The 17265-nt window shown below is 36.9% G+C and overlaps 1 protein-coding gene across 1 annotated transcript in view; it reads right to left on the reverse strand.

Moving 5' to 3' along the window:
* Positions 1-17265, reverse strand: part of DDX10 (DEAD-box helicase 10) — a 156705-nt gene that overhangs the window by 102955 nt on the left and 36485 nt on the right. Inside the window, exons 12-13 of the mRNA XM_083854830.1 lie at positions 15069-15157; positions 6779-7247 (exon numbers count right to left, since the gene is read on the reverse strand). Of these exons, the coding sequence (XP_083710956.1) occupies positions 6779-7247; positions 15069-15157 (558 nt within the window). The remainder of the gene's footprint in view (positions 1-6778; positions 7248-15068; positions 15158-17265) is intronic.

Raw genomic sequence — 17265 nt, forward strand, 5'->3', positions numbered from 1 at the left:
ACAGACCAGGACCCCCAGGTCCCTTTGTGCAGCACTGCCCTGCAGCACCTCATTCCCCAGGCTGTCCACGTATCCAGCATTGCCCCATCGCAGGTGCAGAACCCACCAATTTCCCTTCTGGAACTTTATATAGCTCGTGATTGCCCAGTCCTCTCATTTGTTAAGGTCTCTCTGCCTTGAAGGGAATCAGCAGCTCTCCCCAGTTTTGTAACACCTGGGAACTTGCTTAGTATAACTTCCAATCCAGGTTCGAAATTCATACTGTTACACACAAGTTTCAAAAGTACTTCAGTGAAGTCAAAGAAACACACTGCCAAACAGCCTCCTCTCCCCAGGGCATGTAAATGATGTGGTACTTCTGCAGGTCCCACACAGTGAAGGCAACTTGCAGGGCTGCTTCAGGTGGTATGTGGAATTAAGGAGACTAACTCATTATTTCAGTAGCTGAACCAAAATGGTGGCACTGCTAATTCAGAAGTGTGCTACAGTGGCTACTAACTTGTCAACATCCCTTGCTCTAAATGTAAGCAGTACATTTCAGCCAGCTGGAAAAGCCACTGACTTGTGAAGAACTCCCACCAGACCTGGGGAAGCCTTTTCTGGATCAAATCAGACTCCTTTTAAATATCTTTAATATAAATGTTCAAAGCAGGCCTCCTACTCATCTACCATCTTTCTACATCTGATTGCTATTTACAAGAGTAACAAACACCCAGAGGATGGATTGTGGGCATCAAAAGTACCATTATTCACAGTAGTTCAAAAGCACCCCAACATGTCAAAATTTCCACAGAAGCAAAGCCAAGCACATCAGAATTATGTACTCCATAGCCTATGATATAGGAAGATAATATCTGTGACAAGGATAGATATATCAAATAAAATCCATAAATATTCATAAAACCCCACATATTTATCCAGGTTTTCAACATTATTCAAGTATTTAGGATGACAGTCTTGAACAGATATTCTTTAAGGGATATATAGCAGCCATTTATTTCAAACACACAGTTTACCAGTAACTCAGAGATTTCTAATTGTAAATTTCTTTAATTAACCTAACCATCACAGCGATTAGCACAAATACCTGGAGTGCTGTCTTATAGGTACAAGAAACCTAAAAACTTAAGAGTGACTTCTTCATAAACTACAGAAGTCCTTAGTAAGCTGGTAAAAATCCAATTGAAAAAGAAATCTTTAGAGGGAAATTTGAAGATGTATGTGGAGCCAAAAAAAGGGTGCTAAAGCAGTGAAGAAAATCTGAACCAATGACTGATCTACATAGCTGGAGTTCAGTGTAGGTAATGGGTTTTTACAAGGGACTGCCTGAAAAGCCTCTGTTGCACACTTTAATCTAGCAAGCAAGTCATGAGTGTTCTACTCAAAAATAGTAGAGAATGAACAGGAGAATGAACTTGTCTGCAAATCCAAAAAGTAAAACTTGTCCAAGATAAGTAAATGGGTTTGGTCTGTCCTTTTTGTAGCTCACACAAGGAGTCCTGAATAACAGGACTTTTAAAAACTACATAGAATGTAAGATTGTAAACATAGAGTTTATGGTTGGACATTGTAAACATACTTTAAAAAATGAGTTTTAGTTGTATTGATGTTATTGAAATTGCTTTGAAAGAAAATGTGATTTCTTTAAAATGTTCTATTCTCTTCATAGAACATGTTCTGTGATGGCTGCTCTGCATAAAGAGGTTTGAGGTACCATCAGCAGGTTTCATTTCCATTCATCACTGAAAATTTTTTCAAACACTGGAATCTTGAAGGACTTCAGCTAGTATCTACATGTAGGCCTACTTCACTTATATGCAAATATTTTGTTCTACATATAAATTATTACTTGCTGTAATTCAACTAGAAATACATAAGCACTCTGTTACTGGGCTGAGAACTGAAAGCACTTACATTCTCTAGGAAGATTTTATGGTATGTAATGCATCACAGTATTGACTTTTATTTAACTTACAAATAAGTAACTTCTCTGTTTTCTCTGCCAGACTGCTCACTTTGCAGCATGTCTCCAAGGAATAAAGCTCTCTTTAGAGCCAGCAGGCTGCCCGGAGCAGCTTTCTTCTCTTGGACACAACACACCACTACAGCAGGAGCAAAGCAAGCTACCCCTAAGGGAAATGCCACTACCAGAGCCAGCCAGATTGCTTCCTTGCTTCTTCCATCCTTTGGGTATTTTTTATCTTGCTGTCTCCTGAAAAGCTTAAAGGAGACAAAGTCAACTGCTTAAAATATATTAATATGAAAGCATAAGAATAATAGCTAGTAAGAGGTGGGAAGAACGAGATGTTTCATGCCAAAAAAGGCAGTATGTGTTTATAAGAGTAGTGAAAAGTTCTCTCATAACACGTAGCAGGGGGAAAGAAATCCCATTCAGAGAGAAAAGACCATGTAAGAGAAGTAATCTAGAAAAATCATGTCTCTGAAAATTAATTTTGATTTCTGTGGAGTGTAACAGGCTTCCTTCTCAACATCACAGAAGAAAATTCCAGAGGACTATGTCTTCATTTTGGTGCATATTAAATGATGTTTCCTTGATCTATGTAATGTGCAAAGTCCACATTACAAGGAGCTACCACTGTCTGCTTCTTGGTATGGACTCACCCATCATCAATAGTTAGGAAGATTTACTTTTGTCTCTTCTTTCCTGCTTTTATCAATACGTACATATCGCAGTCATAATATGTCAGTTTACAGTGTTTGTTTCATGTGTTTGAGAAGTTAGGAAAATTTCACTGTATGTAATAAAAATGGATTGCAAGATAGCTGAGACAGAATCACAGCATATAAAATAATTTCCTTCCACAGCCACAATATTCAAACAGCATGCTCTTCAAGAGCCAGACTAACTCCAAGGAATCTGCAAGTACTATTCCAGGCAGCCTCCTGTATGCTTTTGCTTGTTACAGTATTCTTAGCAGTTATTGTTGAATACATTTGAGAAGTTTTAAGAGTCCATAAAACAAGGGATGGGGGAGCAGGGAGAAAGCCAGAGCAATCATAAGAACACACTAATGTAATACTGTCTGCACTAAAACAGAAAATTCAAAAGCAGAAGAGAAGTCTGACAGTATGCAATATGTTTGACAAGCTGACTAAAATAAAGGTATAAACAAAACCAAGAAAAAATATTATAGGTTTAATCTTAGTTCTCAAAATAAATAATGATAGAAGTTGAACAAGTATAGTCTTTGAATTGCCAAATGCAAAAAGCAATTTCATAAAATTAGCATTAGAAAGCAAGTTTGTAACCAGGGAGTACTTATAGTCTTTGCGACATCAATACTGCTAATACTGTTAAATGCACTTTAAAAGAATAATTTCCATAATGTTAACACAACAGCTAAATACTGCCTATCTGCTAATGGCTGTATGCATATAGCTGACCTTCTTTTTATGCATAAGAACACTGTACTTATCTAAATAAGTCCCATGAGTTAGACCACCAGCTAAAAATCCTGACATATCAAAGTAAAATTCATAAATAGAGCAGCCAGTGACTATCTCAAAAAAATGAGCTAGGAAGCCCACAACAAAATTGTAATATCTGCCAAGGTCTTTCACTTTATCCAAGGTTTCTGCTTTTATACAGCAACACAGAAAACAGATTTTTCTTTCATATGCGTTGTCACAAAATGACAAAGTACACATGCAGCCAAGGGACACACACCAAGAAAGGGAAAGAGTGAAATTGAGCTACAAGTCACATTGTTAGAAGGATTAACACTGGATGTGTCACACTTCACAGCATAACCGCTTCTACAGTTAGGCTGAGTACCACACACATTCATCAAAAACAAACAGTTCTACAAACCCCCTTCTAGTCCATATCAGTTTAAATAACCTCTGCTCTTTTTGACCAGTTCCTTTCTCTTGGTACAAAGATGGATGAGTCAACCCCACCTATAACCAAAGGTGAAGGCACTACATCACCACAGAGGATACTCAGGGCCAGCCGAACACTTCCCCTTGCTTCTTATTCCATTGGAGGGACGAGGGTAGAGAGACAAGGATGAAGAAGCAATGGTGTCTTTAACAACAGCAATTCAAAATCTGAAACTAAACTTAATGTTTCCATTTACAAAAAATGTCCTGGAGCTCCATAAACACAGCAGGACTGCTTTGCTGTCAATGAGAAGCCTACAGCAGGAATAGTGAAATTGCACAATCAATTATTGCACATTAAAAGCATAAATGCAAACTAAATTCAATCTTTGTGGGCATATTCATAAACCTTCAATTAGATGACCACATACCAGTATTTGCAAAGGACTCCTATCTTATTTAACACACAGAACAGATTTTCTAAAAAACCTTCCTAACTGATGCAGCTGAGTATGCCCTCTATGCTCATACTCCTGGACTCTCTGCAGCCTTTTCTACTATTAATTAACGCACTGTTTCATCCTAGAAATGCAGCAAACTGAGTCCTGAGTCCTTCCTAGAAGGACATTGCAACACACAGCACCAGGAAAAAATGCATTCACACTGCTCAGTGCTTCTCATGTCCCAGAATACTAAAATACTTTAAATATGAACTGATCCATCTTAATGCAATAATAATCACTTCAGAATTTCTATCCAGGAAATAAAGAAATAGGGAAAAAAATAAAAACTGTTGCACATTATCAATTTCATCTTAACATCCAGAAAATTAGGTGCTGACTTATGTCAAATAAAAAATGCACAATGCCCAAGTCTTTTTATGTAATTTCTACTGTGTTGAATTTCTATAACAAAACTTTAAAATATCATTAGTGACAGAAACCTTTATTCTCTTATTCTTACTAAAAATAAAATCCTTACATTTAAAGCATTCCGCAATTTATCAATAATTTTCATAGTATCATATTAATTAATCAAGTTACGCAGAGTATGCTCTGCATTTTGACTTTCTAAAAATCACATATTTCACTACCATAGGCATTTCTGACGGAGTTTATTTAAATATAATTTAAGCTCTTAATAACACAGATCTTAAAAATTTTGGGGTGTTTGTTCTCAGCTGCTTAAAAGAGAAATATTTAATATTTTGTTATTATGCCCCCATGTACAGGAGCTTTTAGGTGATACAAGGTCTTCTGCACTTGCACACTAAATGTGAACTACTAACCCTTAGAGCAGTTATTCCACTTTGTATCACAGAAAATAATGTCTGAGTTGCCTGAACATAAACTAACCTATAAATGTTTAATATTGAAAAGATCTTAAAAGGTTACCCAGTGTGGTTACAAATTACTTTCTAAATCACTTGTACTTTTCATAAAATTTCTTTTGTTCGTTCTTTTACCTCGAACTTTTACTTTTTACCATTTCCTGAATAAAACCTTCCAGTACGTTAAAAACAGCATGAAATCCTCTGTATATTTCAGTACGCAAAATTGTAGAAGCAATAAGAAAGCTGTGAGCTGATCATTCTTCAAATAAGGCACAGATGTTTTACTCTACTTTGCTTTTAAAACACAAAGTTCTTTCCTACGCTAAATTGAAATTTATTAATAAATATAAGCTACTGCCAGGCAGTGGCCATGCCTGGGCAGAACCACTCAGGCTTAGAGTAGCAGGATCAGAAAGTTAACTCTGTGTCCGTAGCTCTCAGATGAGATTGCAACCTGTGTCAGCCTCCTCAGAGTAGAGAGGAGAGTGCAGGCAGCAGTCAGATTACTGTGCAACTGCCCATCTCTGACAATGACAGCTGATAAAACTAGTTCATACTTCACTACATACCAAAGGAAAGATGCTGCTTATTAATGCAGCTAGTAGGCTGATTAGCTTCAAGGTCATGGGAAGTGCCCTGTGCTGTTAAGTAACAGCCCAGAAAATGAAAGATTTAAAATACCAGTTAGAAAAAATAATTACTTTGCTTAACAGGAGGCTCCCCTTTAATGCATCTAAGTTCAGAAGAACACCTTGCCAAACCAGATGGTTATTTTGTTTATATTTTTTACTACAGAAATACGGTTGCTAGATAGCAAAGGATACACACGCACACAAAAAAAAGAAAATCCCAATATGCATATACCAAATTTGCTTCACAGAAATTACAAAAAAATAAAAACGCACCAAAACTCCCCTTACTGTAACACTGTATTTAAAGATTAAAAGAATTATTTCTCTGAACACCAAGGACAAAGAAATCGAAATTATAAAGCTACTTGCCAAGGAAATGAAAGATTTACATGAATAATTTCAATGAACCTTTATAACCATGTTTTACAAGAAGTGCACTTCTCTCCCTCTTTGATACCAGCTCAATTCTTAATAGCAATGTTACTGTTGAAAGTAAAAGTCACTGTTTGAAGGTTACATTCTTGTAAAGATCATTCTGCTATGATTTCTGTCGGGAAGTGGCTCATCATGTATTGCAATTCGGTTCCCAGTGCTATAAACTGTGGTTCAGCATCAAAATTATGACTGAAAGTGGCAGATATTTAGAGAGGTACAAGCAAATTACGAAGGGATAAGAATTAAAACTGTCAAAAATTTCCAGGTTTTCGAGTCACATTATCCATAAATTAAAGCAAGTACAAGGATATTCATTATGCAAGTAAAACTAAGCTAACTGCATAAAATGATAAAAGCTAAGTCACACCACTAATCTTCTGGGAGTATTTATGACCTCTGATACATATGCACAACACGTCCAACTTCAAACGACTACTCTGCTAAGAGCAGAATTTCCTCTTTTCCTCTCCTTCCTTGGAGCAAGTCCAATAAAAAATGATTAAGATTCATGAGCCTTACTATAAATCACACTTACCGGTGCTGGATTATCTTTAGCATCCACACCAAACACATCCCGTTGTTTCACTGTCAGCAAATCAAGACCTTCAGTATCGTCCTCGTCGTCATCATCATCATCTTCAAAGAACTGCATGGAGTCTGAGTTTGGTACCCTGTTAGGTACATGAACTTCTTTTTCCTCCTCTTCAGACAGCTCTTTCAACTCATCCTCAGACTCATCACTCTCCTCAGCACTTCCACTGGAAGCAGAACATTCCTCAGTTTCTTTTCTTCTCTGCTTTACCTTTGTTTTTTTAGCAGATGTTTTTCCACTGAAATTAGTTCCACATTTCTCCACTGTTTCCTGGTTTATCAAGGTGAGGGTATTCTCATTTTGCTCTGTCTCCTCCAAGTGGTCTGTCCCACTGGCTGCCTCATTCGCACACAGCTGCTTCCTAACTCTTTGAAGGAATCTCACACGAGGTGCCATTGCAAGGCCAAGTGATCTAAAACATGGAATTAACCAAATAAATTTGAAAAGTAGATACACAAAACTTGACTAAATTAGAAGCCCTTGTTGATGGCTCAAGGGATTCAATTTCAATTATGATCATTTATATTAATACATTTTGATCAACACATTAGAAAAATCTAACATGAAATATACAAGTGAACATTGGAAGAGGAAGTGAGATGAAATAACTGAGAACTCTCGATAACAATTACAAGCCTCCCAGGAAGGAAAGCAAACAAAGAAGATGGCAAGTTGTAGATAAGAGCCAATTAAGTATCTGTGATTCCTAGTAAAACATGTAATTTGACATTGAGAACACATGGATTTCATGTCAAGGACTGAGATAACACTGATCTGTCAAGTATCCTTCACTAGTGGAAGTACATCCAGAACGTTATCCCCCCGACCTCACAGTGACTGAGAGAGCCAGAGAACAAACATGGTATGGATGAATGACTAACTGCAGAATAAGCTAGGGGAGAGACATTTCTCCCTTAGAGGCAATTTCACCTCTCTAAATCCATGGCATATGTAACTAACATTGCCAGCAAAGCTATTATTTTACCTAGTTATTCATGACAATTCAAAGGTATATTAGTAAGCATTACATGAAAAATTGCTAAAATTGCAGAGAAAGCAAAAATCCTGTCTAGCAACAATATTGGAGAGCACTGCATGGGAACAGATACTCTGACTTCAACAACCCATTTGAATTCAGTAAACTACTGTTATTACACCTGACCCTGTCAAATGCAAATTTAAAAAAAAGAAAAAAAAGGCAACTCCTTCAGAGTTCATGAGCCTTCTCATTAGGAGAACAAAAATGTGAGGGGACACTGGTACTGATGCAAGGAACGCACAGAGAACCCATGATACAGAACTGAAAGTAGTACCTGGTGCTTGTACATACACTTAACAAAGGAAAAAGGATTTAATCAACTACGGTGGCTACAAATATACACAAGCACCCACACCAGCCTCTTTTAATTCAAAACATGCACAGTTATACACCACCTCTCCTCTCAATGCTGTTCAACTAGACAGCATAATTTCTTCTTTTCACTACACAGCCTCTGAAAGGAACCCAAGTTATAGCACAGGAGAAATATCTAATCCATACTACCCAGCAGAAATATTATAAACAGTCAATGAAGCACCAGAAGATATTGCAGAGCAGCAAGAGTGCACTGTAGGCCCTGGAAAGTCTTGAACTTTTAATGGTAGTCAATGGGAAAGGATAGTCAAAAGGAGTGCCCTGCTTTAAACAAACAAACACACACTAATTATAACCACACTCACAGTTAAAGTTTTGTTACCAGCCACAGGTTACAAGTAGACACAAACCCAAACAGTAATCCACACTGCTAGGATAAAGAACAAATCTTCCAACTAAAAGTTTATTTTGAATGTAAAGATTTTGGTTTAGTGTTTCTGATAATTCAGCACTGTTCTACATGCAATTAACAGCAGTAACAAAGCAAATAGGATTTTATGAAAAAGGATCAAAGGAAGTTCTATCCAGTATATTTTGCACATTTACTGACAGTGCAGAGGACAACTCAACACCACTGGGAAATGAAATTGGAGCAACTAGCAATCTTAAACGTGTTTTACTGTTTGACAGCAAACACTAATTACCTTTGCAATGAAATGATGTGCTAAAGTTTGGCCTATTGACTAACTGTAATGGAAACAACCAAACAGCAGATGTAATGCTTCACTGCAGCAGCTGGAAGCCATTCAAACCTGGAATTGGGCCTTAACACCAGGCACAGTAAAACACACATCAAGAGATTGCTGTATTCAATCTCTTCAGCGAGAGGATCGAAGTTGCAAAAATCAAATCCTTTGCAAGAGAAATGCTTTTTTGCTTTTCCAGATTTCACATTATTCTACATAAAGTATTGCTGTCAAGTGTTGACAAAGCAATGCAAGCAGCAATACTGTATGGCAACTACACAATCAGTGTTCTCTTTCTCAAGCAGACAGGCACAAGGCATACAGGGTTGAAACCTCTGATTTTATCAGAGCTTTTCTTCTACACCTCCAGAGCTAGCATCAAAGATCAGGAATACACATCCACAGGGATGTCTGGCAAGACGAAAAACTATCCTCTGTTCAGCAAAAGTTACAAAACAGAAAGAGCAGCCCCTGATGTGGACAAGAGTTTGTATCACACATTTTTTCATTCAAGTATGAAATTCCACTTGCCAGACTGCTGTATTGCACTGATGTCTTACTTTAATAATTGAATAAAATTAATTGTCAGTTAGTCTTGAGAAATTTTTTTACACTGCTTCGCAAGCCCACCAAAAAAGACGAGTGCTATCAGAATTCAAATTACTTCCAAAAGAACACAGACCTCAGGCAGAAAGAAGAAAGAAGGTCAAATTTATTTAGTAAGTCAACAATAGTAGACAAGCTTAGAGTAAGTGTATGAAACAATCCCCCAATACTTCTAATTGCATAACTTCTCAAAGAAATGTCAGTCTTTTGGCTCATTACTGCCTCTTTTTCATAGTATATTCCAAATGGAGAAAAATCTGGGACAAACAATCAGGACATTCTACCACTGCTAAGAGCTTCCCCATATTTTAAGATTTGACTGTTTCTTTAGAAACTATTTCTTAATTATTCAAAAATTTTTTTGAATAAGGGCATTATTTATTCTCAGTAATTCATAAGATGCCACTCAGACTACAATGCTACTATGACTAAAGTAGCAGCTTTTTTTTTTTTTACTTTAGCGCTACCATTTCACACACTCATCTGGAATAAGAAATGTGCAAGGTTTTCTCATAAAGACAGACAAAAAGCAGGCAAGTTATTTAGTGAGATTTCATAAATCCTAACAGACAACACTAAAAACACACTAACACCACAATGCAGTCCTCAGACTGTGGAAGCCTTTAAATGGCAACAACAACTCAGCTGAGAAACCAAAAAATCCTGTTTCATATTTTGGTGTGAAATTTAATGATTTTTTAAGAGCAAGCTCTTCTACGAAGACATTTGAAATCAGCTTCTAAAGGCAATACTGAAACCAAGGCTGCTGCTATAAATCAAAGTACAGCTGACAGTTCTATTCCTCAACTGAAATGGAGGTGGCCAGATATCAGCATTCTCTAACACTGATTAAGGAATGCATAGAGGTAACTAAACAAATGATCTATAAGGCTCAAGTACCTTTGTTAATTTAGTAGCAAGTTCACAAGGACTTTCAGGAATAAATTTAAAGAGTAAAACTGCAAAGAAATAACACTGTATGGCTTTAAGGAGAATATCACTTTTGGTTCTAGTGAATAATGAAGACCAAATATTAATTAACATTTTAAAATTAATTTAAATTAATGATGTAACAGACTTAAAATACTGCCTCTTCTAAGGTTTGTTAATTGTGCTTAAACAAAGATCTGGAGTGTGTTTATATTAACATGATAACTTTACTTTGCCTCTACTGGGATGAGAGAAAAACTGGACATATCCCAACTCTTTAGACCAAATCTTAGATATTAAAAGCAAAATCTATCCTTGCAAAAAACAAATGTAAGACCCATAAAATCTTTACATTTTTAAGTGTGACAAATGCTCCTAATTTGCTCCTAGAAGATTACTAGTCCTTTTTAAAACATAAGCCAGATGTAAAGAATCTGAGATCACGTCTCCTGAACTGCAGCACAACAATTTTACACAAGTTACTGATTCAGTCTGATAGTAACTTAGTACATTTACTAAATATAGACATATTCCATTAGTGAACTACTTCAGAATTATTTGAACACATAAAAACACAGCACAGAGATTACTTTTACTGTAGAACAGGTTCAGACAAAGATTTAAAATAGGTTGAAAAAGGTTAAATACTCCCAGAAGCTATTTCAAGAGAAGAAATATGTATTACTTGCTAGCAATATATGATATACCCACATTAAACATTTAAAATGTTTCCAGAAGACAGGATGAGCAACCGTTTGAAAACAGGAGAAATCACATCAACTGAAAAGCTTCAAGTCTGAACTAATAGGATTTCCAGGTGGTCTGATTAATAACCAAATCAATAGAGAAATTGCATTTTCTGTGCTATTTACCTTACCAGCCAGCTTTATTCCTCTCCATTAAGGAGTTCAAATGCCTGGCACTCTATTAAGAATAAGGAGGGCCAAGCTATTCAAGACTTCATAGGTCAGAACCAAAGTGAAGGAGAACAAAGAGGATGTCATGGTGGCAATCTAATAATTCAGAAGACCAAGATACAGTCTTCCTTACAAAAGGAAAAGGAACCTCCATATTGCAGTTCCAAACCCTGGTGCTGCTCCTTGGCACCTGAGCCACCCTGACACCTGCTCAGAGGGCAACACAGCAGAGCCCAAGCAACAAGGTTTTTTAGAGTGCACTAAAAACCGTTTCTCCAAGTTAGCTGGCTTAGCCAACTCTGATAGGAACTCTACTGGAATTGCTACTCATGCATATGCAAGTACATTCACTTCTAAGGTGAGTGAAGGTCAACAGCCAGCTTGGCTGCAGAATGAGAAAAGATAGCTCAAGATCCTAGAAGAAATGAGGATGATGACTAAGAGAATAATGACCCTGGACTTTGAAAGAGGAGACTGCAGCTTCTTCAGAAAGCTGTATGGCAAAAGTTTACAGAAGTAGTTACAGAAGCTCAGAAAGGCACAGCTGGATCTCAGGTGGCTGAGGGGGAGCTCAGTGAGGAACACCCAAACTCTGCAAATGACTGGAGGGAATGCTGGAGTTTCTATAAACAATAACAGACAAGGCTAACATTAACCAGGTAACAGCATGAGAAACACTAAGTCTGGTTACAGATGCATGAAGACTGGAAACAACAGGGGAAAAGTAATTAGGAGCCATCTTTTTAGTTAAGAGGTCAGCATCTAGAAAATTTATAAAGGACAGCCAGAAGGAGGGCCAAGAACCAACAAAGGAATGACAAGATGTGCAAAGCCTGCAATGGGCACTGCCTGAGGATGAGACAGACAGCCCTGAGCAAGGTAACAAATGAAACCTTCCACCCTGACCATGTAGTAAAGGTCAGGCCAAGGGTGGGGATGAGAGTGCAGTGGGTGCTTTCCTTTGCTGGGAAAAGGACAGTCAGATGGATCATGTGTTCTACTATCACCCATTTCAGTCCTGACAGCACCTGCAGCTACCTACTGCTTTTTAGCACTGGCCTGCAAGCGATGCTTGCAAAACTATCTGGATACTAAGGAGTGTGTATCTGACATTTTCCCAATAATTTGGCTTCAACTTCTTTTATTTATTCTCTATGTACCAATACAGGAAGAAACAGGAAAATATGCTGCATTTCTCCTGAAAGACATGATGACAATCACAAAGTAAATTACCTTCCCTGGCAGCCCCTTAGAACTGTGACTAACCTGTCCATCTAGCATATTCACCTGTTAAGATGTGCCCCTAGAGAACAGTGTGTGTGTGTGTGTGTGTGTGTGTGTGTGTGTGTATATATATGTGTGTGTGTGTGTTTGTGTGTGTGTGTGTGTATGTTAGCAGTTAGCAACATAAAGTGCCTGAGAAAGAAAATACTTCAAAACACTGCCTCCTCTCCAGGAGACCAGACTAAGTAATTATTCCTTTTCACCCTGTTGTTTGTTTACATTTTCTTATGTTTTCAAAGCTGTCCTTTGCAATCGAAAGACAAATTTCTCTTTTTAATGCAAGCATTGAGCTTCTCCTTCATCAGACTTAAGGGCTGCCTACATTAACACAAGGCCTACACAAGTTTTCCTCCAGCAAATTATTCTTGACAGAAATTAATTAATGAGAGAATACTGGAGAGAATAGTAATGCACCATAGCTTAAAGGTGATCAATTGCTCGAATACATATATGTGTGTGTGTGTATGCACACATTTTTTATATATTTTGGTTTATATATAGATAGATACAATCTTATATAACATATAAAATGGAAAAGACTTGCTTTTCTGCAGACTCAATCAACAGAGCTTAAGAGAATCTCAGTGAACAGACACGCCAAGCAGGAGAGCAACAGAGAATGTGGGCAATAGCCTGAATGCAAACCTGACAGGGGCATTAAGCAGCCTGTTTTCTTTGCAGGATTTTTAGTGGAGTAACATCTATCAAGCCAGCAGTAAATCTCCATGGAAAGGTTGAAATACTTTTCAGAAAATGCACACAGAAGGTAAAGGGAAGAAAGGATTCTCATTTCAGGTTCTGCCTTAAGTTTGTGCGCAGAAGAGAAACCAAGGTTGCTTTCGGATGCAAAATTCAAACATACCAGACCTTGAGGGACTATAATATAAATGAAGATGACTGATCCACGTATCAGTGACTGTGCACTGAACTGAAAGCTAGGGAACTGCAGGGTGCATACAGGTAGACTAGCAGTCTAGAGAGCGGGGAAGAAGAGCACCAACAAACTAGAACAGAATCTCCAGATTATCTCCCAGATTTATTATCTCCTGACTTTTTGATTATACTGACACATATTTCACAGCCTTGACTGAACCCCTCCTACTCTTTCCAAACAACTGACTGGTTTCTTGCATTTTACTACAGTAATGACATTAGTAGCTTTCCAAAGCTGGGACTTGGAATTTTGAGGAAGGTCCAAATCTTGGCACACAGATTTGAGAAGAACGGAACTGTAGACTACTCCATCTACAGATACTAGATGGCACACCACACTGAAATCCAGAAAGAGGCACTGAGATTCTGAAAATTCAGCATTACCACCATCTGCTAGTCTGTTTCTTACACTGGTAGAATTTGTGTGCTTATCCCTCTTAGCCCTAATCTTCTGCCACTATTCCTTACATTCATAGCACAGTAAGACCTATAACAGATTTTAAAGATGCTGACAAACCACACAAGAGAAGGGGCAGGCATTGCATGCAGCAAAATTTTTTCAGCTTTTGCTAGTTCTCCTTTTTCAAAATGTCTCAGACCATGAAGTTAAAAAGCATTTTTTATAATAGGCTTAAAAAACATAATCATGTTAATGGCAGCATGGGACAGAAAGATCAGGTGTTCCAGTCTAGTAATTTGTCACATTTTAGTTCATTATGCCGTTTGCTGGCAAGTTAGCCTTCTCTGTATGAAATTCCCCACATATCAAGCTAATTTGCTTTGAACCTTTGAACACCTTCCTGCTCCTTACAATTACCCTATGTCCCACGAGACTTCAAAAACTTCACATCTTAAAACAATTGCAGGGGGCTGTCATCTGTAAATTCAACCTGTCAAAATTAATTTCCCTCCCATACAAAATATAGAATGATTCACATATATGTACAAAAATAGACATAGCAAAATAGATGCTATTCAGTCTAGTGCAGATGCTTCATCTTTACCAAATCTTCTGAAAAGTAACTGATGGCAATGGAGAAATGTCTGAATCACACTCAAAATGAGACTGCAATATATCATCTTTAGATAGTCCAATTTCTTTTTAAATAGTACACTTTACAAGTTGGTATTTAGCTAGGAGGCTGAAGGGAAATCTGGGGGAAGGAAAAACACTAAACATTATATTTTCTATTCCTTTACTTCAGAAGTTATGTCTTCTATTGTATATAGCAAATGTACCTTCTGCTCCAAGTTGTTCCTCTGTACAGCAATATACTGCTTTTACATATAATTTCCATTTAAAATGCTCTTGAAAATATGCAAAAGCTCAGCATGAATATGAAACTAAATACACTAGAAAACCACAAGTCTAATTCTGTGTGTTAACATAATCAAAACAGCTATTTAAAGACTGCAAAACTTCTCACTATACAGCTTTCATATTTTAAGTTGACCATACTTACAGGGCATATTCTGCTAGGGGCAATTTGAAAACATCAAATACTTCCTTGTTCTTCATTAAGTAAACTGAACGCAAGTAGGATACAAAACACTGAAAGAAAAATAAAAGTATTCAACAAAAAACCACCATTCAATTACCAACACAAGAAACAATCATTATATTGTTGCTCTAGACACAAAATAGAATTTCACTATTAAGTGGTCTAACATCGATTTCAGACTGAAATGCCTTTTAAAATACTCATCAGACAAAATTTATTGCTACTACAGAAGCGATGCAGCTTCAAGTACTCAAATATTTAATTTCATTCACATTGGCTGAATTGACTGAATTTCCCAACAGTATGTCATGTTATATTTTCCTAGAAAGAAAATATGACAGATTAATCAGAAGAAAACATCATTGATTCAATTTGATTTTTTTTCTCCTAGCTTTTCTGAATGTTGTTATGCGAGTCTGATATCTAAATTATGTGCAACTTAGAACAGACTTTGTTACTTAATTTTAGCCATGAGCAGGAAGTTATTCAACTCAATATAGCTGCTTTTCACTGTGCTCTAAAATGATTTATATTACCTTGCATTTGCCATCAGGTCATCACGTGCACACAGCCAATGAATGCAACTCAGCTGGCCAAGACAAATTCACTATACAACATCGACTAAGACCAGTCCAAGGTTGAAGTATCAATTAATCACAGACTTTCTCCAAAACAACTGGAAGCACTGCATGAGAGAATAACTTAATCTTGTATTGTGTTTTCCTGCTGTCCTTCCCAAAGGAAAGATTCTTATTCTTCTCATGCTTCCTTTACATAGTCTAGTTCTACCTAGCAGCAGCACCATAAATACTGGAATATTTCAAGTATCAGAAAAGATCCTTGGATTTCTGCTGCTCATAACCTCATTTCTAACACATGCCAGAACTCCTACCATGAGGCTTAAACCATCGAATACGAATAACAACAGCAAGTTACGCTCACAGAGTTATATTCAAGCATCACACCCTTGTTCTGTTATGTACAGGCATCTATTGGAGAAAAGTAGTGTATTAATAATTCATGTGGAATTTTTTTTTTTTTAAATCTATTTCTTGTTAACCTCAGATAGAGGAGCAAACACCCAACAGTCAGGAGCATTGATGTCTTATGGGGATTCTTTAAATGCTTATAAGAGAAAAAACACTTCCAAAGGTGAAATGAAAGATAAGACAGTAATGAGCAATATTATAAACTCATTCTTTTCTCCTGAGTAAACAAAAATAAAAACTATTGATTGTAAGGTACGTAGAGCTAACAGACATACTCTGCAAGCTGCCCATCACTTCACTATAAAAGTAAATTTTTGTTTGCTTGTTTTTCCTAATTCTGAGGGATTTTGGGTAACATTTTCTTCCTGATTATGTCCTTCAATTAACTTTAGCTGTGGAAAGTGTGAGCTCAATCCATTCAGCTGCTACCAAGATTGAGATGTAGAATAAAACACTTCTTTGCTCACAGTGAATTATTAATCATTTTACCAAGGTAATTAGAAAGTTTAGGAAAAGGCTTCAAATTTGACAGATCTCATTAATCTGTTGTTGTCTAGCAAGTGACAAAAATCAATGAAAGCCTCTTTTTTCTCTGCAGTGACAGATGAAACAAAAGTAGGTTACAAAAGAAGTATCCTTCCTGTGAATCTAAGTTTTGCTGATCTGAATATCTACATGAATCACTACTTGCTACAGGGTTGAAATCTCATTATGTCTGTTGAATAACTGATAAAGCCATCCACTTGCCTTAGTAGCATATATTTGGTACATATGATCTAGAAATTAACAAACTAAAATGGGCAGCAAAAACACACCTATTGCATCAATCAAGCCTTACAATAACTAAGAATGAACAACCAAACAAATACATAGAAGAGTTGTTCTACTTTACAAGAAGAGAAACCAAGCTATTTATTTCATTTTTGAATTTGATTTCAGTATGTTCACTTCAACCTCTGTCAAAAACTCTGTCATCTCAGTTGGATTTTTCTCAGTTATTCTGCAACTTTCTCAGCCTGCACATGCACATGGGAGTCAAGGGAAAACAAATTTAAGTCAGTCTGAACTTTTTCCCTGCTATTTTACAACTGCTGTTGTTCCCTGCCATATCTGCTGTTTGGTATCATTTTCAAGGTTTTAAGTAACTGAACATTTCAAAAATATTATAT

This window comes from Zosterops lateralis (genome assembly GCF_965231275.1).
Source record: "Zosterops lateralis genome assembly, chromosome: 2".
NCBI classification, from domain to species: domain Eukaryota; kingdom Metazoa; phylum Chordata; class Aves; order Passeriformes; family Zosteropidae; genus Zosterops; species Zosterops lateralis.